This window comes from Eleginops maclovinus, chromosome 15, assembly GCF_036324505.1.
Source record: "Eleginops maclovinus isolate JMC-PN-2008 ecotype Puerto Natales chromosome 15, JC_Emac_rtc_rv5, whole genome shotgun sequence".
In the NCBI taxonomy this organism is placed as follows: domain Eukaryota; kingdom Metazoa; phylum Chordata; class Actinopteri; order Perciformes; family Eleginopidae; genus Eleginops; species Eleginops maclovinus.
The window spans coordinates 92501-120301 of record NC_086363.1 but is presented as its reverse complement, the minus strand read 5'-3'; the positions used below and the strand labels follow the sequence as shown (position 1 = coordinate 120301).

The 27801-nt window shown below is 49.8% G+C and overlaps 1 protein-coding gene across 1 annotated transcript in view; it reads right to left on the bottom strand.

The window, feature by feature from the left end:
* Positions 1-933: 933 nt before the first annotated feature.
* Positions 934-27801, bottom strand: part of LOC134877191 (kinesin-like protein KIF26A) — a 32433-nt gene continuing 5565 nt past the window's right edge. The window contains exons 5-16 of the mRNA XM_063902610.1: positions 22306-22504; positions 19121-19300; positions 18818-18911; positions 18429-18700; positions 17831-18008; positions 11208-11364; positions 10243-10405; positions 6867-9936; positions 6014-6169; positions 5522-5559; positions 4812-4962; positions 934-2569 (exon numbers count right to left, since the gene is read on the bottom strand). Coding sequence (XP_063758680.1) covers positions 2403-2569; positions 4812-4962; positions 5522-5559; positions 6014-6169; positions 6867-9936; positions 10243-10405; positions 11208-11364; positions 17831-18008; positions 18429-18700; positions 18818-18911; positions 19121-19300; positions 22306-22504 — 4825 coding nt within the window. The 3' untranslated portion in view covers positions 934-2402. The remainder of the gene's footprint in view (positions 2570-4811; positions 4963-5521; positions 5560-6013; positions 6170-6866; positions 9937-10242; positions 10406-11207; positions 11365-17830; positions 18009-18428; positions 18701-18817; positions 18912-19120; positions 19301-22305; positions 22505-27801) is intronic.

The window sequence follows — 27801 nt, the reverse complement described above, 5'->3', positions numbered from 1 at the left end:
GAGACAGATCTACAGAGACAGAGACAGATCTACAGAGACAGAGACAGATCTACAGAGACAGAGACAGATCTACAGAGACAGAGACAGATCTACCGAGACAGAGACAGATCTACAGAAACAAAGACAGATCTACAGAGACAGAGACAGATCTACAGAAACAAAGACAGATCTACAGAGACAGAGACAGATCTACAGAGACAGAGACAGATCTACAGAGACAGATCTACAGAGACAGAAACAGATCTACAGAGACAGATCTACAGAGACAGAGACAGATCTACAGAGACAGATCTACAGAGACAAAGACAGATCTACCGAGACAGAGACAGATCTACAGAGACAAAGACAGATCTACCGAGACAGAGACAGATCTACAGAGACAGAGACAGATCTACAGAGACAAAGACAGATCTACCGAGACAGAGACAGATCTACAGAGACAGAGACAGATCTACAGAGACAGAGACAGATCTACCGAGACAGATTTACAGAGACAAAGACAGATCTACAGAGACAGAGACAGATCTACAGAGACAGGAAACAGTCCAGTACATCAAGAAGAAGATGGAAGAGGATCTGTCTCCAGAGAGGAGCATCAACCTGTTCCACTGTCTGAATGAACTGAATGACCGTTCTCTGGTGGAGCAGATCCAACAGTCCCTGAGTTCAGGAAGTCTCTCCACAGATGATCTGTCTCCTGCTCAGTGGTTGATTCCTCTTCATCTAGCCTTTCATAAACAATGACTCGCTGTGTATTTCATTTGAAAGAAAGTAGCTCTCTCTGAGCATTTCTTCCGTTTCGTTACCCCTGTTTGTTTCAGTACAATTAAATATATGATTTGGATGCAATGGAAACTATACTCACTTCTGTTGGCGCTTGTTTTCTCTGTGCACTTCATTCACACGTCATTTTACAATCAGTAATAAAAACGCTGTAGCTCTAATCTTTATTCACATCACAGTTCGTCTCTGCTCAACAATCAATCTGTTCTTTACGAATCATTAGAAAACTGTACAGTAACAAAACCCATAGAAAAAGGACATAAATGAAGGGTCTGTTCTTTACACCTCAGGAACACAGACTCAATGCAGAGGATCACGCTTTAAGAACCAGGATGAACACGCTTCATGCAGCCGCTTCAGAAAGAGAGAGCTCTCAACACGAGTCCTTGGATCCTCCAGGGGTTTAACCAACGGGGCTTTTGTGATAAAACCTCCTCAGCTCGTGTTAACCTCAGACCTTATTTCAGGAGAACAACCAAACACACATTCAGAAACCATTGACTTCCAGACCAGGGGACAGGAAGTGACACACAAATAAATAAATACTAGCAATCTGTTTATGTCTCATATATTGAGGTTTCACAGTCTACAAGGGGTTCAGTTTGAAGGTCTTTTCTGTCAGTTTTACATAAGTTTACATATGAGCCCGTTTTCCTGTGGGGCCAGGGGCCGGAGATCCTAACACCGTTGAACTGATTACCTGTAACCTAGAGGCACGACTACAAATGAAGTCTTACTCTGGGAGGAAGGGAGATTCCTCTCCCTAACATCAGCACCAAAAGAACCAGACATGACAAACAAAAACAAAAACGCGTTAAACTAGACAGTAAATATAAAGGCACTTCCATGAGCACTTCTCCAGACGAGGTTTCCGCTCCGCTTCAGTCTCTGTACCGAGGTGGTGGCTTGAGTTTTGCTGTGTGAATGGAAGAGGCTGTCCCATGTTTTCTGCAGATCTGAAGGATGTCTGTGTTTTTGTTCATCACCTCGCCGTCCGTCTTTTCAAACCCTCCCTTTGCCCCCCATTGGACACCATGTTTGCATGATAAGAGCTCGATACCCCCCAGGAAGAGTAGTGGCTAAACAGTGGTACTACACTCCTGTTGTAGTCTGTGATGTCATTGGACCCAAAAATGCCTCTCCCCATTGACATACGTTGGGAAAGAGTTGTCTGTAAATCAGAGGGTTATTTCTTTACATAAACAAACTCCCCAGTATGAACTCTTTACAGCAGCGTTCTAAATATTTAAAGCTGGCTCCTTCTTGCCACAAAAGAAAAGGAAGTTTAATCAACATGTGGTTTATAACCTCAAACTGGGCACAAATAACAACGAGCCAACTGCGGAGGCCACAGCTGGGTCTCGCCTCTCGGGATTACAGGACCTGACTCTCAATGACCACAGGGTTGATCCTCAGGAGTTACAGCAGTATCCAGCTCTCATAGTACACCTGCCCCCCCTCACATTATTACACCCTGCTTATTAGAGTCTGTACTCAAAGCATCCTACTCTCAATACTGGGGACCATCCTCAGGACCAGTGTGGGTGTGTCTCGCCCAGGGGTTGAACCGGTGCTCCCCTGATCTGAAGGTGAGTGCACTGACCCACAGCCGCATCCTCTCACACCCCGACCTCCCACTGCTCGTCTTGCGCGGCGACGTCGAAACACGTCTCCATCATGACGCGGGACTTGCAGAGGCTGACGCAGTCCTGCAGAACTTCTGTGGTCTGAAGCAGAGCCTCCAGGAACTCCTGAGATCCCCGGTCCAGGTCCTGGTCCACCTCAACTGCAAGACACCACCACAAACCATCAATGTACAGAACCATTCAGAATAATGCGCGGGGGGAGCACTTCAGTAGAAGTACTCAGGTCTTAAACTTTAGTAAAGTAGAAGTACTCAGGTCTTATACTTTAGTAAAGTAGAAGTACTCAGGTCTTAAACTTTAGTAAAGTAGAAGTACTCAGATCTTAAACTTTAGTAAAGTAGAAGTATTCAGGTCTTAAACTTTAGTAAAGTAGAAGTACTCAGGTCTTATACTTTAGTAAAGTAGAAGTACTCAGGTCTTATACTTTAGTAAAGTAGAAGTACTCAGGTCTTAAACTTTAGTAAAGTAGAAGTACTCAGGTCTTAAACTTTAGTAAAGTAGAAGTACTCAGGTCTTAAACTTTAGTAAAGTAGAAGTACTCAGGTCGTAAACTTTAGTAAAGTAGAAGTACTCAGGTCTTATACTTTAGTAAAGTAGAAGTACTCAGGTCTTAAACTTTAGTAAAGTAGAAGTACTCAGGTCTTATACTTTAGTAAAGTAGAAGTACTCAGGTCTTAAACTTTAGTAAAGTAGAAGTACTCAGGTCTTAAACTTTAGTAAAGTAGAAGTACTCAGGTCTTATACTTTAGTAAAGTAGAAGTACTCAGGTCTTAAACTTTAGTAAAGTAGAAGTACTCAGGTCTTATACTTTAGTAAAGTAGAAGTACTCAGGTCTTAAACTTTAGTAAAGTAGAAGTACTCAGGTCTTATACTTTAGTAAAGTAGAAGTACTCAGGTCTTATACTTTAGTAAAGTAGAAGTACTCAGGTCTTAAACTTTAGTAAAGCAGAAGTACTCAGGTCTTATACTTTAGTAAAGCAGAAGTACTCAGGTCTTATACTTTAGTAAAGTAGAAGTACTCAGGTCTTAAACTTTAGTAAAGCAGAAGTACTCAGGTCTTGTACTTTAGTAAAGTAGAAGTACTCAGGTCTTATACTTTAGTAAAGTAGAAGTACTCAGGTCTTATACTTTAGTAAAGCAGAAGTACTCAGATCTTGTACTTGAGTAAAGTAGAAGTACTCAGGTCTTATACTTTAGTAAAGTAGAAGTACTCAGGTCTTAAACTTTAGTAAAGCAGAAGTACTCAGGTCTTATACTTTAGTAAAGCAGAAGTACTCAGATCTTGTACTTGAGTAAAGTAGAAGTACTCAGGTCTTATACTTTAGTAAAGTAGAAGTACTCAGGTCTTATACTTTAGTAAAGTAGAAGTACTCAGGTCTTAAACTTTAGTAAAGCAGAAGTACTCAGGTCTTATACTTTAGTAAAGCAGAAGTACTCAGGTCTTAAACTTTAGTAAAGTAGAAGTACTCAGGTCTTATACTTTAGTAAAGCAGAAGTACTCAGGTCTTAAACTTTAGTAAAGCAGAAGTACTCAGGTCTTAAACTTTAGTAAAGCAGAAGTACTCAGGTCTTATACTTTAGTAAAGCAGAAGTACTCAGGTCTTAAACTTTAGTAAAGCAGAAGTACTCAGGTCTTATACTTTAGTAAAGTAGAAGTACTCAGGTCTTAAACTTTAGTAAAGTAGAAGTACTCAGATCTTGTACTTGAGTAAAAGTAGAAGTACTCAGGTCTTATACTTTAGTAAAGTAGAAGTACTCAGGTCTTAAACTTTAGTAAAGTAGAAGTACTCAGATCTTGTACTTGAGTAAAGTAGAAGTACTCAGGTCTTATACTTTAGTAAAGTAGAAGTACTCAGATCTTATACTTGAGTAAAGTAGAAGTACTCAGATCTTGTACTTGAGTAAAGTAGAAGTACTCAGGTCTTATACTTTAGTAAAGTAGAAGTACTCAGGTCTTATACTTTAGTAAAGCAGAAGTACTCAGATCTTGTACTTGAGTAAAGTAGAAGTACTCAGGTCTTATACTTTAGTAAAGTAGAAGTACTCAGGTCTTAAACTTTAGTAAAGTAGAAGTACTCAGATCTTGTACTTGAGTAAAGTAGAAGTACTCGGCTCTTATACTTTAGTAAAGTAGAAGTACTCAGGTCTTGTACTTGAGTAAAGTAGAAGTACTCAGGTCTTGTACTTGAGTAAAGTAGAAGTACTCAGGTCTTGTACTTTAGTAAAAGTAGAAGTACTCAGGTCTTGTACTTTAGTAAAAGTAGAAGTACTCAGGTCTTGTACTTGAGTAAAGTAGAAGTACTCAGGTCTTGTACTTTAGTAAAAGTAGAAGTACTCAGGTCTTGGTTTTGGGACTCTTTGCAGTAGTGCTTGCGTACTCACACTGTCCCGTCCACTTGGCGGGGGGGAGACTCAGCCGGCTCTTGGCCTCCTCCAGCTCCTCCTTCAGCTGCCGGTGTTTGCTGCTCAGCTCCCTGATCTGCTGCTGCTGCTTTTCCAGCATCCTAAGCCGCCCGTTGAAGTAGATCAGACCCTGAGGACCAAAAACAGCGGGGTGACCAGGGGCAGACGAGCACACAATGTGGGAGGATGTGGGACAAGTTACTGCGGCGCACAGAGGAAGTTCAGATTTTAATATCCGTTGATTTGTTTGCACACACTAAGTAAAGCACTGAAATGTATGTGGTTTGATTTTATCGTACACGTGATATTGTTTCGCATTCTGTGAGTTGGATCGAACTGCATCCCCTGCATCCCTCCATCAGTTACTGCATTTCCAAACCTTGTTGATTGATTGACATCTGACACAGCTCATGGTGATCGCCCTCTCTAGCTTTCTAAACAGCCACTGGAGAAAGGTTTTAGACGGCGACTGTCAATCAAATGCAGGACAAATGACAAAATGCTGAGCAGTCCGGCACCAAGCAACTAAGAGTCCCTTGAGATTTGAGTCTGGACTAAAATCAGTAAGCTGTCTCTCTGCTCGCTTTGGTAGCATCACTCCTTCAGTGTTGGGAGGAGCAGCTGGTTGGTCATCCACAGACTTCAGGGGAGATAGTGTTTGTGTTGCACTGAGCTAAAGTACAACTCACCTCCTCCATGTGGTGAAACGGCTGCAGAGAGAGGACAGAAACACACAGAGAGAGAAGACACTTCAGCGTCCTCTAATGGAACATTCATCACACCTTCCCTCACACTGCTCAGAACCTCCGTCACTCAGCCAATCAGCTCAGAACCTCCGTCACTCAGCCAATCAGCTCAGAACCTCCGTCACTCAGCCAATCAGCTCAGAACCTCCGTCACTCAGCCAATCAGCTCAGAACCTCCGTCACTCAGCCAATCAGCTCAGAACCTCCGTCACTCAGCCAATCAGCTCAGAACCTCCGTCACTCAGCCAATCAGCTCTGAACCTCCGTCACTCAGCCAATCAGCTCAGAACCTCCGTCACTCAGCCAATCAGTTCTGAGCTGTTGCGTGACTCCCGGAGACACTGGCCGACGTCTTTAGATGTAAACCACAGGAGGAAGTAGCGTCTACCTTTTGTTCTTATTTGTATTATTATTATTATTGTTGGTGCCTCACCTCTGCCTCCCTCCTCCTCTGGTGTCGCTGCATGTCGTCGATCTCGTAGACCTTGATCTCAAACGGCTCCTTTTGGTCCGCCCACTGCCCCCCCGCCCTCCTGCCCAGCAAGGAGGGGTCAGGGAGGGGGGCCGGGATCAGGCGCCGCCGCAGGAAACCTGACGGAGGTCAAAACAGGATAAACATGAAACGGCACGTGTTCATATTTCAAATCAGTCACAGAATAGGATGCCCTCTGTCCTGAGACCCTCACATCGGAGAGGGCAAACCTCCCAAAGACCCCCCCCAGTTACTGAGGAAAAACTGCAGTAAGGGAATGTATGTATGTAGTGGTGAGCAGGGAGGTGATAATTGGAGTATGTGCTGCAGCTGTATGAATTATTAATGAGGAGGTCACACTCTACTGCTTTCATCAGCCTCACAGATCGTGTCAGGATGAAGATCCTCGATGAATCATGCAGTGAAACAGCCGAGAGCCCCTTACTAACACCTGCACTGCTCAATGTGCGGAATTTACACTGAACATCCCATCGTCACAAACACTCCAGCTTTATGATCCTGAACGCCACCCAGCGCTCGGCCCCAGCTGTGAATGTCACTCTTTAGTGTTCCCTGGTCTCCGTTGTGTTTGGTTTCTGCAGCTTTTAGTAAATGCTGCTGGGTTCAGTATCTTGCGCGTGTTGACTGAGGGGGCCAGGTATCGGACCACCTACCCTCCCATTGTGCAAATTCGTAACAAAGTTGTAATGCAGAAAATGTGCATGTGGATGTACGTGTTCCTGCATTCTGTCATCGCACAGAAGAGAGACAGGACTTAATGTCCCTCTTCAACACGACTAATGATTCTGGACTCACCGTTTCCTCTCTTCTTGGGCGATTTAGAAACTCTGCTTCTGTTGGACTTGGACAGCCCACTCTCGCTCATGGAGTCATGCGTTGAGGAGGTGCTGCCCGTGGTCTCGCTGTCCCGGATCATGCTCTCGTAGCCGCTGCTCCCCCCACTATGGTAGAACAGGGCAGTTCGGCCCATGGCGGGCGGCAGCTCTCCGCTCAGGATGCTGCTGTTGTCGCTACCGTGGCCGCTACCGTGGCCGCTGCTGTAGCGCTGCTGTCTCCGAGGCGCCGTGATCTTGCTGTAAGGGGATGGTAGCGGCGAGTTGTTTGGCAACCCGCTCACACTACTGGTCCTGCTGTCAGTGCCACCACTTCCTGTTCCTTCAGGCCCCCTGCTGAGCTGCTTCCTCTGGCCACCAGTAGCTAGCTCGCTTACGCGGCTGTTAGCAGCCCTGCTGAGGGCCTGCTTTGTGCCCTCGATGTGTCCCTCACTAGCCCCTGCCCCCAACCTAGTGAGGGACTTACCGGTAGGAGGCAAGCTGGTGTTGCATCCAGGTTCATTACCAAGAGGTTTAGGAGAGGAGCTCAGGCTCTTGCTGCTGGTCGACAGAGTTCGAACTTTGGTTCCACCAGGGACTGCTGCTCGAGGGCTGCCGTTGCCTTTGACCTGCCCCTGTTTGCTTGTGATCGAGAACACAGGAGGAACCTGGGGAGAGGAAGCAGGGGTGGACGCTCGATCCCCGTGTCTGTTGAGAGTGCTGTCACCTCCTAAGGTAGCAGCGCTGTTCTGCCTGGACCCAGAAAGGTTTAGAACATTACCCCTCTCCAGAGCCACCAGACTCCCGTAGTGCCTGCCGGACTCGGCTTTGGCCCCGTGTGTCTTCGGGCTGGAAGACATCCTGGCAGGGCTGTGTTCAGTCTTTAAACTCCTGTGACTGAATGACTCTGCTTGCAGCCTGGGGTTGAGCTCTTCTCCTGAGGTTGAGTTTTTAGGGAACGAGGACTTTTCAAACTCACTGCTTGGAAAATGTGCAGTCTGTAGATCTTGATTTGACTGTCTGACTAGTGGCGCAGCAGGGGAGGTGTTTCGAGATCCTGACTTGAAGAACATGTTGCTTTTCTGCCCGTGAGACTTTTTTCCTAGGGATAAAAACCTCAGGGTGCCCGTCAGGGAAGGGCCCTCATGACCCCATCTTGATTCGCATGTTTGGGGGACAGAAATGGTTCCCAGAGAGGTTGCACCTCGGGTGAGTCGTGGCAGCCTGATGAGAGTTTCTCCTCTCCTGCTGTTGGACTTTTCACAACCATCCACAACCCTGTGAGCTGAAGAGAATATTTGAGCCTTTGGTGGGCGAGGTATACTACTCCCTCCAGGCCTTTTAGAGGAAACAGTACTTGTGCCACTTCTTGGAGGCTTACCTTCAGAAAGAAACTCTGTGGGATGGAAGTGACTTCCTCCCAGAAGCAAAGACTCACTGTGTCTGTCTTCCTGTCGGCTACAGTCCACTGCTGTGGAGGGAGTAGGCATGTTTTTCCTGGGAAGACTGGCATCGGCAGCATGATGGGGAATCTGCTCTGTCACTGAAGGGTTCAGGGTACTGGCTCGCACCTTCAGAGAGGCTTTGATTGAGGTGGGGGATGGAAAGGACTTGGTAAAAGAATGTTTGTTTGGAGTGGCCGGGTCACTGTCGAGCTCTGAGAAACAGAACCCGCTGTCATTCAGGGAGCTCTTGAAGCCCGGCTGCAACATCAGCCTATGAAGTACACTTGGCGAGGTAAGCAAGGGTGCAAACTCTGGAGAGATGTTTCTGTCCCTTAAGAAAGGCCTGCTTGGTGACCGAGGGTCTTCACTTCCTGCTGAATCAGCACTCCCTTCAATTGGCCATGAAACAGCAGTTGACTGCTTGCCGTCATGTTGGGATAACGTCACAGTGCCAGCATCATCCCCAGGTTCCACCGCTCCCTGTAGACATGTGTAAGCATCATACTCGTCGTTGATACTGCTGATGATGCTTACAGGCCGAGACGCCCGCAGAGAGCAGTCGCTGTTGAAGCTAAGGAGGTTGGAGGGGCGGCTGTTGTCTGGGACAAGACCAAGAGGAAGCTCTTCCACGAATGTGAACACAAGCTCATCCTCCCCATTCAACTCCACAGGCTGCTGCAGAGTCACCATAGTCCTCAGAAAATCCCTGTTGAGGCATCTTCCCAACAGAGCAGCCTGGAGATTGTGGGCCCTCTCCATGTTGGGGGAGCCCAGCGGTTGGCCATGCCTCAGTGCTTGTTGACTCATTCCCACAGGGGGGGTCGTACCTACAACCTCCGCAGGCTGAGATGTCTCCCTTGATGTCCTGGGTAATGACGGGCAGGCTGAGGGCTTGGGAACCCCTCCTCTAAAGTAGGTTTTCTCTCGCACAACAGGCTCAGATTCCCGGGAAAAAGCCCCACCTTGCTTTACCACAGATGACTGAGAGGTGGTGCCTTTAGGTTTCTCCCCAGCCGCACTTGTCCGGTTGGAAGTCTTCACGAGGCGGCTGGCTGAGGGGAATTCGGATTGATCCTGATCAGGCTTAGTTGTAGATGTGGTTGTGCTTTCTAAGAGCCCGGGGGAGGAAATCTCTTCCGATTTGGGTGGGGACGTAGCCTCTGTTGGCTTATACCAAGCTTGAATCCGGAGCACCGCTTGGTTTGCTTTGGCATCCGGGCTGAGCGTGGCCGGGCCGTCGCTCCCGTCGATGCAGTCGAGCCTCTCCTGCAGCTCTGCAAACGTGTTGCACTTCAGGTGTTGGCCGTCAGCCCTGGGAGCATCTTTGACTCGCTTTTTGTTCAGGGAGGGGACGATGGGAATGAAGGACGGTGGTCCCTCGTTGTCACTCAGCTCTCGGTCCGAGATGGCCACCCCCCCGGGCCCGACGTAGATTACAGTGTCACAGGAGTGTTCGCTGCTGGAAGAGTAGTCGGGGTCGCTGGAGAGCAGCAGGGGCGTGTCCGGGGCGAGCGCCACGATTTTGGGGTGGAGGGGTCGAGGATGAGGAGGTCGATGTGAAGGGCCTTCCTCGCAGGAACTGTCCCCCCCGGATGAGCTGGAGGCATTCTGCAGATAAAACATGAATAACGCAGAGTTAACTATTGCTGTTTAGGCTCCTACCTGCACAGCTTTTACAATCTATTAAACACAACACAGCCTCTCAGGAGAGGCCCCGCCCTGTAGGAATAGTGATATTGATCATCATATCATGGTACACAAAGCTCACTGAGTCATCGCTGTGCGCTCTCTGACCACACACACATCACAGATCATGTTTTATTGACAGGACGTCGGCTCAGACTCCTTCTGAGGAACCTTAACTGCAACAGAATCATCTGAAATCCATCAGAGACTGAATGGAAGATGAAGCACCTTGGAATTCTTCTTCCTCATGCAGTGGATGCGGGAGGCCAGCTGCACGGTGGTCAGCGTCTCCATGTAGTTCAGCGGGGAGTCGGAGATGTGGGCGATCATGGTGGTTCGACAGTTGATGTTGCCAAGAGATTCCCTGAGCAGCATGGCAAGCTTACTGTCCCTGAATAATGCATCAGGAAACAATGTTGGTCAAACAAAAGCAGCCTGGGAAACCCCCCCCCTGGAGCCCAGACACCTTTCATTAACCCGTGCAACGGTTGGAATAGGGATGATGTCTCATTTCACATTAATGAAGCAACCTTTGAACTACAGCCCACGTATCATCTGCAGTCAGGAGTGTGGTGAGACATCCATTAATGTACTGCCTTTGAAAAAAGAGTGAAGAAATGAGGATCTGATCGACAATCTACAAACTGCAATCCCAGTTTCTGTAACCAGAACAACACTTGTGGTTTGGAGGAATTGAAAGTGAATCAATCAGCTGCCTTTATAGATACCAGATGATATCATTAATAGTACACCCTGGGACGGGTTCCACAAAACACCTTAAAGAACCTTTATTCCTGTGGAGTTTGTGCATAAAGAACGTTTCCACCTCACGTTTTTGGAGATTGAACTGCAGATCATAGACGCTGAGACACCATCCCTTGCTTAAGAAACCCGGGGAGACATGGTGCAAGATACAACACCAGAATAAAAGCTGGAAAACAAAGTGATTGATTCACCAGTTCAACATTAGCTGAGGATATATAAGTGTGATGTTGGTATCAAGGAGGTTCTTTTTGTTGTGTTGCTCTCTGTTAGACGCCACGAAAAAACTCAGACCTGCCGGACTGCCCTCACCTCATCGTCTCATCATTTCTGCCCCCCCCCCCCCCCCCCCCCCGGTGGCATTTGGTCCATCTGTTGTTTTGTTTGTGTGACCTCTGACCCCGCAAGGTTCATTAGTAGCGAGCTGCTACCTGTAGGGGACGTGTTTGGCCCCGTTGGCGAGGGCGAGGATGACGTTTCCCAGCGCTGACAGAGACAGACACTGACCTCCCCCCCCCTCCCTCGTCCTGCTGATGTCCGTCTCACAGCTCCCCAAATCCAGCAGGTGGAGACGACTCCCGCCACACACTGAGACACAGAGGGGGGGAGGGGGGGAATATTATACTCTGTCTGTAGATTTCTGCTAAACTCACCAACAGTTAGCATTAGGCTCATTATTATATTTAAACACAACATGTCAGAAAATGTAGAAAAAAGATTGTGTTAATGTCAGTTATGAAGTGGGGGGAATGATGGTCCCTTTTAGGGTAAAGCAGATGATTAAGCAGCCTTTAAGCCCAAGTCATGTGTCGAGTTTCAAGTCAAGCAATAAGTCCAGGCGGAAGATAGAGTCTGTAGTATTCAGTTCAGCATCTTCTCCTCAATACCAGAGCATCTCTGAAATGTAATCTGTTACTCCTATTTATTTTACCGCCTGCTCATATCATTAAGAAATGATGGTGTAAACAATCAACCTCTCGCATCAGAGGGCTGAGTTCACCCCGCCGGTCTGAGCTGCAGGACTCTGAGCTGCAGGACTCTGAGCTGCAGGACTCTGAGCTGCAGGACTCCGAGCTGCAGGACTCTGAGCTGCAGGACTCTGAGCTGCAGGACTCCGAGCTGCAGGACTCTGAGCTGCAGGACTCTGAGCTGCAGGACTCTGAGCTGCAGGACTCCGAGCTGCAGGACTCCGAGCTGCAGGACTCCGAGCTGCAGGACTCCGAGCTGCAGGACTCTGAGCTGCAGGACTCCGAGCTGCAGGACTCCGAGCTGCAGGACTCCGAGCTGCAGGAATCTTTCAAATTATTTTAATCAAATTTGAATTGCCGACTATTTCTTCATATTTATCACTTCTTTTCAAATTTTGTTTTTTAAATGTCCCACTATTCAACAGTTACGCATGTAACTACGGTTCTATGAATTCTGGATGACCGCCAGAGGCAGTGCTTAACACTGGATGTTATCCATCTCGCGCATGCGCAGGTCGAGTATTTAATAATATCAAGTCACATGTGAGCTGGGTTGACCGTAGTTACATGCGTAACTATCGTTCTATTTCATTCTTACTAACCGCCAGAGGCAGTGCTTAAAACTGGATGACTATTACCAACACAAGGTGGGCACTGGATTCACGAGGAATCCAGTGCCCACCTTACTGGGAGCGGCCTGAGGGTTCCTGAAGGACAGCTGTCGCCACTGTGAAGGAGGCAGCAACATTGACCCGGTAAAAACGGGCTAAGGTGCATGGTGAAGCCCAGGAGGCCGCTGCACAAATGTCACTTAAAGGTACGCCTCGTAATGCTGCCCAGGAGGTTGAGACACTCCTGGTGGAGTGGCCTCTAACTTTAAGAGGCAAAGGCAGACCTCTTGATCTGTATGCCTCCTCGATTACCTCAACAACCCACCTAGAAAGCCTCTGTTTGGACAGTGCGTGCCCTTTCTTAGGGCCCCCGTAGCAGACAGGCCATCAGAGTAGTGAAAGCCAGCAGTTGCCTGTATATAATATTTCAAAGCCCTCACTGGGCAGAGCAGCTCTGCCGAAGCAGCTCCCGCGTTCTGCAAGCCAGAGGAGTCATAAGCTGCTAGATCTATGACCTGATTTAAGTGGCTGGAAGGCAGCCTCTTTGGTAAAAAAGATGGGTTAGGCCAGAGTGCTACACCTGTGCCACCCGAGTACCAGCGTATGCACTTTTCACTCACTGATAAGGCGTGAAGCTCACGCACACGCTTGGCTGATGCCATCGCTAAAAGAAAAGCAATTTTTGCCGAAAGCCATTTAAGCACTACCTGCTCAAGGGGTTCACAGGGTGGGGAAAGGAGGGCTTCCAGCACCAGAGGCAGGTCCCATGAGGGAACCTTGAAAGCCCGAGGGGGGTTTCGCCGTTGGGCACATTTAAGAAATTGACCTACCAAAGAGTGCGCCCCAACAGTCTGGTTATCAACCTTAATATGCCTGGCTGAAATAGCAGCCACATAGACCCTCAAGGTGGAAGCCGATAGTCTTCTTTCCAGCAACGACTGTAAAAAACGCAGGATTATGGGCACTGAGGAAGCCTCAGGCAAGCCCCACACCACTCTGTGAATAATTTCCATCTGTTGGCATACAGCGCCCTGGTAGAGGGGGCTCTTGAATCAATGACAGTCCGAATTACCTCATGGTCACTTGCCATTAAGAGTGGGTCATGCCCTTCAGGGGCCAAACCCAGAGTTGTAGGCATTCTGGTGTCGGATGCCAGATGTTGCCCCCCAGCTGTGAGAGCAAGCCCTGTCTCCTGGGCAGGCACCATGGATTTCCTTCCAGTAGCCTGTACATCGCTGGAAACCATGGTCTCCCTGGCCAGTTTGGGGCAACCAACAGAAGCCTGTGGTTGCCTTGGTGAATCCTGTGTAGAGTTGCCTTTATCAACGGAAACGGTGGAAATGGAGCCGATCTGGCCATGGATGGGCCAGGGCATCCTGTCCCAAAGGACTGGTTGCTTCCATCAGTGAGAACCAGAGGGGGCACACTGTTGTGGACTCTGAAGCATACAGATCCACCTCTATGCCATATTTGCCCCATATTGCCTCTACCACCGCTGGGTGGAGTCTCCATTCTCCCGAAGGAGGTTTCTGGAGGGAGAGAAAATCCGCCACAATGATCTGTGGCTCCTGAGGCTGCAAAAGTAAGAGAAGGCCCAGACAAGGATTTGCCGCGCAACTTGCAATGATGGGGACGACCTCGTGCCCCCTTGATGGTTGGCATGGTAGACAGCTGACTTGTTGTCACAACGTATCAACACTGCCTGTCTCTCACATATGGCAGGAATTTGCGGAGTGCTAGATACATAGCAAGGAGCTTGAGCACATTTATGTGATGTGCCCTCTCCTGAGCACTCCAGAGCCCGCTCACTGCTCTGTGTTGCCATACTACCCCCCAGCCAGAGAACCAAGCGTCTGTCACCACCACCTCGCGGCGTGAGGGGATTGACCCCAGTGTGACACTTCTGACCAGGTACGCACTGTCGCTCCCGTAATGCATTTAGGCATCAGCTGGACACCCTGATCTTCCTGGATCTGTGTAACTGTGGACCTAAGTGGAGACCCCCGGTCCAAATTTGGAATGGCCGCACGTGGAGTAAACCCAGTGGCACTATTTGTGTCACTGACGTCAGCATCCCCAACAGCCGGAGAAAAAGGCTGTATTTCACCTTCCTGTCTTTTTGAAATTGAGGTGAGTATGGCCTCTATCTGCCTTGGAGCCGGTGAGGCTAGCATCCGGATGGAGTCCAGGGACATGCCCAGGAAGCCAACCTTTTAACTGGGTACAAGACAACTCTTTGCATGGTTGACTGTCAACCCCAACCGTGACACATGGCCCATCAGCCAATCGTCCAAATACCGGAGGATTTGGATGCCTCTGGCTTGTAATGGGGCAAGCACCGCCTGTATACACCTTGTGAAGACCCGTGCGGTTAAAGATAGGCCAAATGGGAGCACCTTGAACTGATAAGCCTGCCCTTTCGAACGCAAAGCACAGGTACTGCCCGTGTTGGGGTGCTATTGGGACGTGAACATATACCTCTTTTAAATCGATGGATGTGAACCAGCTTTGCCGTGTCACAGCCTGAAGCACATCTGCTGTCCTCAGACAGGAAGGGCTTCACTTTTAGAAAACTGTTCAGCCCTCGTAAGTCCAGTATAGGGCGAAACCCACCCTCTTTCTTTGGAATTAAAAAATAAACTGAGTAAAACCCAATTTGCTGTATCTGAAGATCTATGGCTTTGATTGCCCCCTCCTCCAGGAGGATGTATATCTCCTGGCTGAGGGCTTGACTCTTTGTGGGATTGCTGACTGTAGTCAGTCTGATCCCCCTGAAAACTGGGGGCCGACGTCGGAATTGGATATTGTACCCCCGGGAAAGCGTAACCACCACCCAGTGCAGCTTTCCCAGCAGCTGAGTTGCCACTGAAAGAAGCGTCCGACAGCCGGGCCCCAAAAACTCAGCGCCTCCCACCCTGCCCCTTTGGGCCCCTGGGGGGGTGAAACCCAGAGCCCCGGCCCTTCTGCATCGAAGGCGCCGGTCCTGCGGGCGCTCGGCGGGATTGATGTGGCTTCTGAGAAGAGTACGAGTTCCTCGGATAGCCACCAGCAGGGGCTGGCAGAAGAGGGCGATTGGGGCCATAACTCTGTGGCGGTCGCTGTCTGTATTGTCGCGTGGGTCTCCGCAAGCTAGCTAACTGCTGCCGAGTCTTGTTTGCCTGGATGCCACGATCCAAGGCTTGCTGTGCTGCCGGGCCAAACAGCTCCCCCGGAATTACAGGAAGAGTACGGAGGGCTCGCCAGCCTGGCTCTGAAAGCGGGGACTGCGCCAGCCATACCCGACGGTGAGCCAGTGTGAGTGTTGACATTAGTTTACCCAGCTCTCTCGTCATGAAGGCGAACGCCTGCAGAGATGCATCATTGAGATTCTGAACAGAAGTATCTGTAATGGAGGACTGTAAGGACTGGGAAAGGGACAATAACAGATGGGATAAAGAGTTCCCTATACGGCCCATCCGTGCAGCTGTATCATAAGACTTTATTAGAAGGTCCTCAGTAATGCGACACTGTGGCCTTGGGCAGAGAGCATCAGGCCTCAAGACCTCCTCTGGTGCCCCATTTAAGGAGGCAATGGCTGGCTCGACTGGGGGCATCCGGTCCAGTCCATGCCTGCTGACATCCTGCATAGAAGTCAAAGCTCTGCTGTCACTGGTGTGGTGAGAGAGGGAGTTGGGGTTTGGCCAGCACTTGTGGAGCTCCTCTATGTATGGCAGAGAGAGCGGCACAGAAAAAACAGTTTGTGGCGGAACATGCCTAAAGAAAGCGTTGGCTGGAGTGCTTGCCTTTTGGGCGTCATCCAGCCTTAAGCGTGCCAGTGCCATACGGACAATAGGCTTAATTGTTGCTGGGGCAGCCTCTGAGTCTGCCCTAGAACCACTTCCTGTGCGCTGGGAACAGCTGTCAGAAGCATGGTTGGAAGCATCTACTTCTCCCTGTACGGACCTGCCCTCACAGAACTGGCTACAGGGTGCCCTTGTAGACAGGGAATCTGCGTCCCATTCTAGTGGGGTAGGAGCTTTAGCCTGCGGGATACAACCTGCTGAAAGTTAAGGAGCGATGACTTAATCTCAGAGAATTCAGATTCTGACATATCCACTTTAGGCTTTCAGTCTTCTTGGCCTTTTTCCTAGGAGGGACCCCCCTAGCTGTGAAGCGCACCCTTACCTCAGGTCTGCTCCAGACAGGGGTAGCTCACAGTCAGCCTGCGGGTGCTCCACCTCAGCAAGTCGGGCCACCTTCAGCCCATGTGGGATGAAACTGCAATTCATGCATTGACCGTCAATCAGCCCCCCCTTTAGGTGGACAACACCGAAGCATGAGGGGCACTCATCATGTCCATCTGCAGCTTGCAGTGCAGCCTTGCAGGTCCGGCAATCATGTGAGCCTAGCAGGGCGGGGCTCAATCTCCGTAGCCTACCCCCTAGTGCAGGGGTCGGCAACCCGCGGCTCCCGAGCCGCATGCAGCTCTTTCATCCTTATGCTGCGGCTCTGTGCGGCTCTGTGCGGCTCTGTGCGGCTCTGTGCGGCTCTGTGCGGCTCTGTGCGGCTCTGTGCGGCTCTGTGCGGCTCTGTGCGGCTCTGTGCGGCTCTGTGCATTTTACTTTTGTTAGTCCGTTTTTATTGTAGTTCTAAATTTGAACATTATTGTGATCGTGAAATATTAAAATCAAATGATTTTATTGCATTAATATGTTATTGTTATTATTTGTAGTTTTCGTCTCTCAAAATAAGCGTCACGCACGGAAGTCGGTGGCCTATGTGCCCGCCCAAACGCTGTGCATCTATTCTGACTTCTTTTCAAAATGTCTAACGCTTCTTCATGTGGATCTAATCATCTTCTTTAAAAAATCGCACTTTTTCTGTCCCAAGCTTTTGTCCTTTTGATTTGCTTTTCAAACATCAGATTTTTCTTTTCCAAATTGGAATTTCCGATTATTTCTTATCACTTTTTTCCTAAAAATTCAGACTTTTTAGAAATTTCAGATTTTTTTTCCTCATATGAGATTTTACTGTCATGTGTCTTCCTGCAGTCAGAGGATGTTGTACACACATCACCTCAGAGGAGCTGAGAATCATTTCTGATAAACTCACTGTTTATAATGTTGCTTTTCTTTCCAAATTCTGACTATATTCTTAAAACCTCAAAATCAGGACTTTTCCTCAAAATCAGTTTTCTTAAAATTGTGTGACGTCAAAATGTTTGACTTTTTGGTGAAAATCGTAACATTTTGTACATTTTCCTCAAAATCCTGACCTTTTCTGAATATCTCCCAAAAAAAATGTTTCCTTAAAGTTTTGACTTTTTTGTTTCAATGTCAAAACGTTTTGGTCATATGTCACCCTGCAGTCACTAACAGAGGATGGTGCTGAACCGTAAGTACTAAGAAGTAAGCATTTTAACAGGAAGTGGGGAAAGGGGCGTGGCTACATGAGGTGAATATAGTCTGATATTTGATTGGCAGACGGCACACTGACTTGCCGCCTTGTTGTCCTTTCGCTCCTGGCTGAGGTGCAGAGTAAACAGGAAGTGCGAGTTCCTGCGGGCCTCCTGGTCGTTCGGCAACCGGCTGTTCCCCCTCGCTGCCACGGCGACGTCCAGAAGAAACGCTGCTCGCTCCGCATTGGACGCCCACAACTCCGTCTGGTTCTGCAGCTGAGACAGCCGGGACATTGGGTCCGTAGAAATGGATATATAAAGAAGCATATCGCAGAAGAGGTGGACGGTTAATAAGTACTGCGGCTGCAAAATACCACTTCACAGACTTCTCTTCGACAAAACTGAGGACAGAATGAGGTCTGAAAGAAAATTAAAGTGAGAAGAGACAGTGATGGACAGAAGGAGCTCTGGGAGTTATAAAAGAAGAAAAATAAAAGGACGAAGGTCAGGACTAATTGGATGGGGGTGGGGCACAGAGGAGGTGTGGAGCTCGTCAGATGGGCCAACTTCAGCCTCTTGGAGACTCACTGTAATGGGAGTTGAGTCGCCACAGCTGGAGTAAAATGATAACTGAAATACTGTACAGTGAAATAAAATACTAATTATTGAAGTTGACGAACAAGTGTTTCTCCGTACCTGGGATCCACAAAGGGGGTCTTCTCTCAGCGACACGGCGGGGCCCAGTGCCTCCTGCTGGCCCCCCGCCGAGGAGCAGGCGAGGTCGGCCAGGAGGTCGGTGAGTTTCTCCTCGTGGCCAGAGATCTCCACAGCCGACGCCCTGACAGAGAAGCGAGCGCCGGACTTCTCCCGCCGATCTTCCATCAACTTGAAGAGCCAGGAGATGGCTGTGGGGGCCACGCCCAGACTCTGGGTGGAGCAATCCCGACCAATCATGGTGTACGTCTTACCTGGGGGGTGGGGTCAACAGGTCAATCATTTTTAGTTTTAAGGTTTTGTTCTACGACATAAAGTACATCAGTAAACGCCCCACGGGTGGATTTAAGAACGGAAGTGTATGCGAGTACCCAGGTTAGCGTGTCCGAAGCTGAAGATGCAGCCGTCTGCTCCATTCACCACCGACTGGATGACCTCAGCCACAGCCCCCGAACACACCTCAGCCTGGACACAGATCAGGTTAGAATCCACCAACCAGAACACACAGTCACATCCATAACGTTAGGGTGTCTATGCTGTGCCTCTCAATCAAGATGTTTTAATACTTGGAGACAACAGAACATTTGGTTTGCCAAGTCCCAATCTCATATTTAAACCACAAAAAGTGAAGACATTGTAAACAAGTGATATCAGGAATAAAGGGCCCGCCTCGCCTGTGATGCATCCTGGGAGAAGATGTTGTCGAAGGTGAAGGTCTTTGGAGCTCTGGGTCGTCTAGGTCCGTCCGATGCATCGCAGAGCGTCAGCAGCTTCTTCCTGCCATCCAGCTTCAGCAGAGACATGGAGTCGGACGACTCGCTGAGGCCCGAACAAACCCGCACCATGACCCAGACCTGAGGCCAGTCCACATCAGAGAGGGGCAGAAAGGGACAGCAATGCATTCATATCTAGTCCCAATGCAGAGGTTCAGGGTGTCCCAAACCCTGACGTGACTCACCATTATGAGTCCTGAGCCCTGGTGTGACTCAGCATTACGAGTCCTGAACCCTGACATGAGTCAGCAGTATGAGTCCTGAACCCTGACATGAGTCAGCAGTATGAGTCCTGAACCCTGACATGAGTCAGCAGTATGAGTCCTGAAGCCTGATATGAGTCAGCATTATGAGTCCTGAAGCCTGACATAAGTCAGCATTATGAGTCCTGAAGCCTGACATAAGTCAGCATAATGAGTCCTGAACCCTGACATGAGTCAGCAGTATGAGTCCTTTATGTCTGATTGTCTCTGATCGTCGTTGATCGTCTCTGTGTCTGATCGTCTCGTCTCTGATCGTTCGTCTCTAATTGTCTCTGATCATCTCGTCTCCAAATGTCTCATCTCTGATCGTCTCGTCTCTAATAGTCTCTGATCATCTCGTCTCCAAATGTCTCTTCTCTGATTGTCTCGTCTCTGATCATCTCTGATCGTCTCGTCTCTAATAGTCTCTGATCATCTCTGATCGTCTCGTCTCTAATAGTCTCTGATCATCTCTGATTGTCTTGTCTCTGATCGTCTATGATCTTCTCGTCTCCGATCGTCTCATCTCTGATCATCTCTGATCGTCTCATCTCCGATCGTCTCGTCTCTGATCATCTCTGATCGTCTCGTCTCTGATCGTCTCGTCTCTGATCATCTCGTCTCTGATCGTCTCTTCTCTAAACGTCTCGTCTCCGATCGCCTCGTCTCTGATCGCCTCGTCTCTGATTGCCTCGTCTCTGATCACCTCTGATCGCCTCGTCTCTGATCATCTCTGATCGTCACTGATCGTCTCGTCTCTGATCGTCTCGTCTCTGATCGTCTCGTCTCTGATCGTCTCGTCTCTGATCGTCTCGTCTCTGATCGTCTCGTCTCTGATCGCCTCGTCTCTGATCGCCTCGTCTCTGATCGCCTCGTCTCTGATCATCTCTGATCGTCACTGATCGTCTCGTCTCTGAGCGTCTCATCTCTGATCGTCTCGTCTCTAAACGTCTCGTCTCCGATCGTCTAATCTCCGATCGTCTCATTTCGTCTCTGATCGTCTCTTCTCTAAACGTCTCGTGTCCGATCGCCTCGTGTCCGATCGCCTCGTGTCCGATCGCCTCGTGTCCGATCGCCTCGTGTCCGATCGCCTCGTCTCCGATCGCCTCGTCTCCGATCGCCTCGTCTCTGATTGTCTCGTCTCCGATTGTCTCGTCTCGTCTCTGATCGTCTCTTCTCTAAACGTCTGGTCTCTGATTGTCTCGTCTCCGATTGTCTCGTCTCGTCTCTGATCGTCTCTTCTCTAAACGTCTGGTCTCTGATCGTCTCGTCTCCGATTGTCTCGTCTCCGATTGTTTCGTCTCCGATCGTCTCGTCTCGTCTCTGATCGTCTCTTCTCTAAACGTCTCGTCTCCGATCGCCTCGTCTCTGATCGTCTCGTCGCTGATCGTCTCGTCTCCGATCATCTCGTCTCCGATCGTCTCGTCTCCGATTGTCTCATCTCCGATCGTCTCACCTCTGATAGTCTCATCTCCGATCGTCTCACCTCTGATCGTCTCATTTCGTCTCCGATCGTCTCACCTCTGATCGTCTCATCTCCGATCGTCTCACCTCTGGTCGTCTCATTTCGTCTCTGATCGTCTTTTCTCTAAACGTCTCGTCTCCGATCGCCTCGTCTCTGATCGTCTCGTGTCCGATCGTCTCATCTCCGATCGTCTCATTTTGTCTCCGATCGCCTCGTCTCTGATCGCCTCGTCTCTGATCACCTCTGATCGTCTCTGATCGTCTCGTTTCCGATCGTCTCGTCTCTGATCGTCTCTTCTCTAAACGTCTCGTCTCTGATCACCTCGTCACTGATCGTCTCATTTCATCTCTGATCGTCTCTTCTCTAAACGTCTCGTCTCCGATCGCCTCGTCTCATTGTCTCGATCGCCTCGTCTCTGATCGCCTCGTCTCTGATCGCCTCGTCTCTGATCGCCTCGTCTCTGATCACCTCTGATCGTCTCATCTTCGATCGTCTCATTTCGTCTCTGATCACCTCTGATCGTCTCATCTTCGATCGTCTCATTTCGTCTCTGATCGTCTCTTCTCTAAACGTCTCGTCTCCGATCGCCTCGTCTCGTCTCTTCTCTAAACGTCTCGTCTCTGATCATCTCTGATCGTCTCATCTCTGATCGTCTCATCTCTGATCGTCTCGTCTCTGATCGTCTCATCTCTGATCGTCTCGTCTCTAAACCTCTCATCTACGATCGTCTCGTCTCCGATCTTCTGGTCTGGTCTCTGATCGTCTCATCTCTGATCATCTCTTCTCTAAACGTCTCGTCTCTGATCACCTCGTCTCTGATCACCTCGTCACTGATCGTCTCGTCACTGATCGTCTCGTCACTGATCGTCTCGTCACTGATCGTCTCGTCACTGATCGTCTCGTCACTGATCGTCTCGTCACTGATCGTCTCGTCACTGATCACCTCGTCACTGATCGTCTCGTCACTGATCGTCTCGTCACTGATCGTCTCGTCACTGATCGTCTCGTCACTGATCGTCTCGTCACTGATCGTCTCGTCACTGATCGTCTCGTCACTGATCGTCTCGTCACTGATCGTCTCGTCACTGATCGTCTCGTCACTGATCGTCTCGTCACTGATCGTCTCGTCACTGATCGTCTCGTCACTGATCGTCTCGTCACTGATCGTCTCGTCGCGGATCGTCTCGTCGCGGATCGTCTTGTCTCTGATCGTCACTGATCGTCTCTCATCGCCTCTGCTCGTCATTGGCTTTAAACTTGACCTCCGCAGCTCAGCGTCGACTCAGCAGCTCTGTGAGCTGCTTCATCCAGGCCACCTATGACCCCCCCCCCCCCCCAACCCCCTGCAGTGCATTCTGGGTACCAACATGTTGTCTTACCTTCCCCATCCCTGGCGTGTCCTTGACCTTGGTGCCGGCCCGGAGGAGGCATGGTGGGACGGCGGGGGGGGAGAGCTGCAGGGCCCCGCTGAAGCCCCCGGTGTACAGCAGGGGCCCAGGGGCCTCGCCGGGGGGGGAGGAGGCCCCGGGGCCTGATGGGGACTTCTTCCTGCGGGACAGACTGAGCTTCTGAGCCGCCCTGAAGGATTAACAAAAGAAGAGTCAGAAAGCTCAAACCGGTCCAGATATAGAATAACCTGTGTATAGAAATATAGTGTGTGTGTGTGTGTGTGTGTGTGTTTGTGTGTGTGTGTGTGTGTGTGTGTGTGTGTGTGTGTGTGTGTGTGTGTGTGTGTTTCTATATCTGCATCAGCAAGAGTTCTGGGACGCTGTAACATGTACAAGACGCTAACGTAGCTGCACTAGATAAAGTTATATGTTGCTAACAGCAACAGCTAGCGTTAGCATCAGATTTGGGGATTGGTATGTTGTTGTTGTGTTGCAGCACAATGAGCTCGTACCTTCCCAGTGTAAAGACCAGCAATAACAGACTCACTGATTCAGCATGTTTCATTACTTCCTGCTGAAGATGCAGAGTGAGAGAAGCTCGGGATGATCTTTGTTTACAAGCCATGGTTAAAGTTTACACCCCCACCGTCTCCATGACTGAACTCCCTTTATTTCTGTTCTGTTCTTCGTCAGCTAAACACAGAGCTGGTTTGAAGCCTGGATTCATTCTGATAACTCCAGCATCTCACATTAATCAAAAGGAGATCCTGGTGATACTTAGTCTGAAACTGAAGTCCTGAGCACTCAGTGTTTAACCCCCCTCCTCTGTCATCCTTACCGGGGTCGTGAATTATCTCCTTTTACATCTCTGATTATCCAGCTGGACCCTCCTCTCAGAGTAGCTCCTGGAGAGAGGAATGCTTCACAAGATTTCACTCTGTCCGGAAATAGCAAATGTGTGTAAATTCGCCTGAAGATTTCCCCTCATCTCCTGTCAGGTGACTGGTCCTCTGCAGCAAACCAGTTCATATTCACACAGGGTTCAGCCCGTCATGCAACCAAATCCCAGGGAGTCTGCCGGAGCCAGCACTCCAGGTTTCCAGGGAGAGACCAGAGGAGACTGGATACCTCTTCAACCACAGAAGGAAGTCCTCCATCAGCTCCACCTGAAGACCCCCGGCTCAGCTCCACCTGAAGACCCTCCGCTCAGCTCCACCTGAAGACCCCCCGCTCAGCTCCACCTGAAGACCCCCGGCTCAGCTCCACCTGAAGACCCTCCGCTCAGCTCCACCTGAAGACCCCCCGCTCAGCTCCACCTGAAGACCCCCGGCTCAGCTCCACCTGAAGACCCTCCGCTCAGCTCCACCTGAAGACCCTCCGCTCAGCTCCACCTGAAGACCCCCCGCTCAGCTCCACCTGATGACCCTCCGCTCAGCTCCACCTGAAGACTCCCTGCTCAGCTCCACCTGAAGACTCTCCGCTCAGCTCCACCTGAAGACTCCCTGCTCAGCTCCACCTGAAGACCCCCCGCTCAGCTCCACCTGAAGACCCTCCGCTCAGCTCCACCTGAAGACCCCCCGCTCAGCTCCACCTGATGACCCTCCGCTCAGCTCCACCTGAAGACTCCCTGCTCAGCTCCACCTGAAGACTCTCCGCTCAGCTCCACCTGAAGACTCTCCGCTCAGCTCCACCTGAAGACTCCCCGCTCAGCTCCACCTGAAGACTCCCTGCTCAGCTCCACCTGAAGACTCCCTGCTCAGCTCCACCTGAAGACTCTCCGCTCAGCTCCACCTGAAGACTCTCCGCTCAGCTCCACCTGAAGACTCCCTGCTCAGCTCCACCTGAAGACTCTCCGCTCAGCTCCACCTGAAGACTCTCCGCTCAGCTCCACCTGAAGACTCCCTGCTCAGCTCCACCTGAAGACTCTCCGCTCAGCTCCACCTGAAGACTCTCCGCTCAGCTCCACCTGAAGACTCCCTGCTCAGCTCCACCTGAAGACTCTCCGCTCAGCTCCACCTGAAGACTCTCCGCTCAGCTCCACCTGAAGACTCCCTGCTCAGCTCCACCTGAAGACTCTCCGCTCAGCTCCACCTGAAGACCCCCCGCTCAGCTCCACCTGAAGACTCTCCGCTCAGCTCCACCTGAAGACTCTCCGCTCAGCTCCACCTGAAGACTCCCCGCTCAGCTCCACCTGAAGACTCCCCGTTCAGCTCCACCTGAAGACTCCCTGCTCAGCTCCACCTGAAGACTCTCCACTCAGCTCCATCTGATGACCCCCTGCTCAGCTCCACCTGATGACCCTCCGCTCAGCTCCACCTGATGACCCTCCGCTCAGCCCCACCTGATGACCCTCCGTTCAGCTCCACCTGAAGACTCTCCGTTCAGCTCCACCTGATGACCCTCCGTTCAGCTCCACCTGATGACCCTCCGCTCAGCTCCACCTGATGACCCTCCACTCAGCTCCACCTGATGACCCCCAGCTCAGCTCCACCTGAAGACTCTCCGTTCAGCTCCACCTGATGACTCTCCGCTCAGCTCCACCTGATGACCCTCCGTTCAGCTCCACCTGATGACCCTCCGTTCAGCTCCACCTGAAGACTCTCCGCTCAGCTCCACCTGATGACCCTCCGTTCAGCTCCACCTGAAGACTCTCCGCTCAGCTCCACCTGATGACCCTCCGTTCAGCTCCACCTGATGACCCTCCGTTCAGCTCCACCTGATGACCCCCTGCTCAGCTCCACCTGAAGACTCTCCACTCAGCTCCATCTGATGACCCCCTGCTCAGCTCCACCTGAAGACTCTCCACTCAGCTCCATCTGATGACCCCCTGCTCAGCTCCACCTGAAGACCCTCCGCTCAGCTCCACCTGAAGACCCTCCGCTCAGCTCCACCTGAAGACCCCCCGCTCAGCTCCACCTGATGACCCTCCGCTCAGCTCCACCTGAAGACTCCCTGCTCAGCTCCACCTGAAGACTCTCCGCTCAGCTCCACCTGAAGACTCTCCGCTCAGCTCCACCTGAAGACTCCCCGCTCAGCTCCACCTGAAGACTCCCCGTTCAGCTCCACCTGAAGACTCCCTGCTCAGCTCCACCTGAAGACTCTCCACTCAGCTCCATCTGATGACCCCCTGCTCAGCTCCACCTGATGACCCTCCGCTCAGCTCCACCTGATGACCCTCCGCTCAGCCCCACCTGATGACCCTCCGTTCAGCTCCACCTGAAGACTCTCCGTTCAGCTCCACCTGATGACCCTCCGTTCAGCTCCACCTGATGACCCTCCGCTCAGCTCCACCTGATGACCCTCCACTCAGCTCCACCTGATGACCCCCAGCTCAGCTCCACCTGAAGACTCTCCGTTCAGCTCCACCTGATGACTCTCCGCTCAGCTCCACCTGATGACCCTCCGTTCAGCTCCACCTGATGACCCTCCGTTCAGCTCCACCTGAAGACTCTCCGCTCAGCTCCACCTGATGACCCTCCGTTCAGCTCCACCTGATGACCCTCCGTTCAGCTCCACCTGATGACCCCCTGCTCAGCTCCACCTGAAGATTCTCCGTTCAGCTCCACCTGAAGACCCTCCGTTCAGCTCCACCTGAAGACCCTCCCCTTCCCTCTCTCATGTTTTCCTGTCATTGGACCTGTTTTCCGTCTACCTGTACTTTTTTTATCCCCCTTTGTTTCTCCGATCTTTACATTCCCTCTACCTCCTTTTCACCTCCCCCCACCCATAACCAGTTCCCTTCATATGTCCATTTCATGAATTCACCTCTCCTTCTTTCTCTCTGATTTCCTTCCTTCCTTCTGTTCCTCCTGTGCTGGTTTCTCCTCTCCTGTAGCTCCTCAGTCTGTTCATGCAGTATCGCAATGCTCCTCCTCCTCCTCTTCAGAGAGAGGGGGATGAATGGGAGCAGAAGAGGAATAACGGATTAAAATCAAGAGGTAGAAATAAAGGGCGCGGAGCCTCACTGATGCTGTTGCCGGGAAACACTGGCGATGCTCCAGACCCCCCCCCCCCCTCCTCGTCGTGTCAACACACAGCAGCCGTGACACACACTTGACATGCTACATGAATACTTCATGAGATGACAGACACCCCCACTGCTGGACTTCAAAGACACTCTGTGTGTGTGTGTGTGTGTGTGTGTGTGTGTGTGTGTGTGTGTGTGTGTGTGTGTGTGTGTGTGTGTGTGTGTGTGTGTGTGTGTGTGTGTGTGTGTGTGTGTGTGTGTGTGTGTGTGTGTGTGTGTGTGTGTGTGTGTGTGTGTGTGTGGGAAAAAACACATGTCATGAGTTGCCATAGATAGACATCATCTGTGTTATTGGAATGAACCATTGCTCTCTTTCAGCACCGTTCATGATCCATTCAGTGTTTGAACATGTTAGTAATCAACTCCCATCACTCTGTGCTTTCTGCCATTACTACCCATTACTACTCATAACTACTCATAACTACCCATTACTACCCATTACTACCCATTACTACTCATAACTACTCATAACTACCCATTACTACCCATTACTACCCATTACTACCCATTACTACCCATAACTACCCATTACTACCCATTACTACCCATTACTACCCATTACTACTCATAACTACTCATAACTACCCATTACTACCCATTACTACCCATTACTACTCATAACTACTCATAACTACCCATTACTACCCATTACTACCCATTACTACTCATAACTACTCATAACTACCCATTACTACCCATTACTACCCATTACTACCCATTACTACCCATTACTACTCATAACTACCCATTACTACCCATTACTACCCATTACTACTCATAACTACTCATAACTACCCATTACTACCATTACTACCATTACTACTCATAACTACTCATAACTACCCATTACTACCATTACTACCATTACTACCCATTACTACTCATAACTACTCATAACTACCCATAACTACCCATTACTACCCATTACTACTCATAACTACCCATTACTACTCATAACTACCCATTACTACCATTACTACTCATTACTACCCATTACTACCATTACTACCATTACTACTCATAACTACCCATAACTACCCATTACTACCATTACTACCCATTACTACTCCTAACTACCCATTACTACTCATAACTACCCATAACTACCCATTACTAACTCATTACTACTCATTACTACCCATTACTACTCATAACTACCCATAACTACCCATTACTACCATTACTACCCATTACTACCCTAACTACCCATTACTACTCATTACTACTCATACTACCCATTACTTATCATTACTACTATTAACCATCTACTCATATACCCAAACTATCTTCCATTATTTAACCAATGCTAGTCATTATAACCAATACTAGTCATAACCACTATTACCAATGCTAGTCATTGTAACCAATCTAGCATATACCAACTTATTAACCAATGCTAGTCATTAGTTAACCAATACTAGTCATTAACCAACTTATTAACCAATGCTAGTCATTATTAA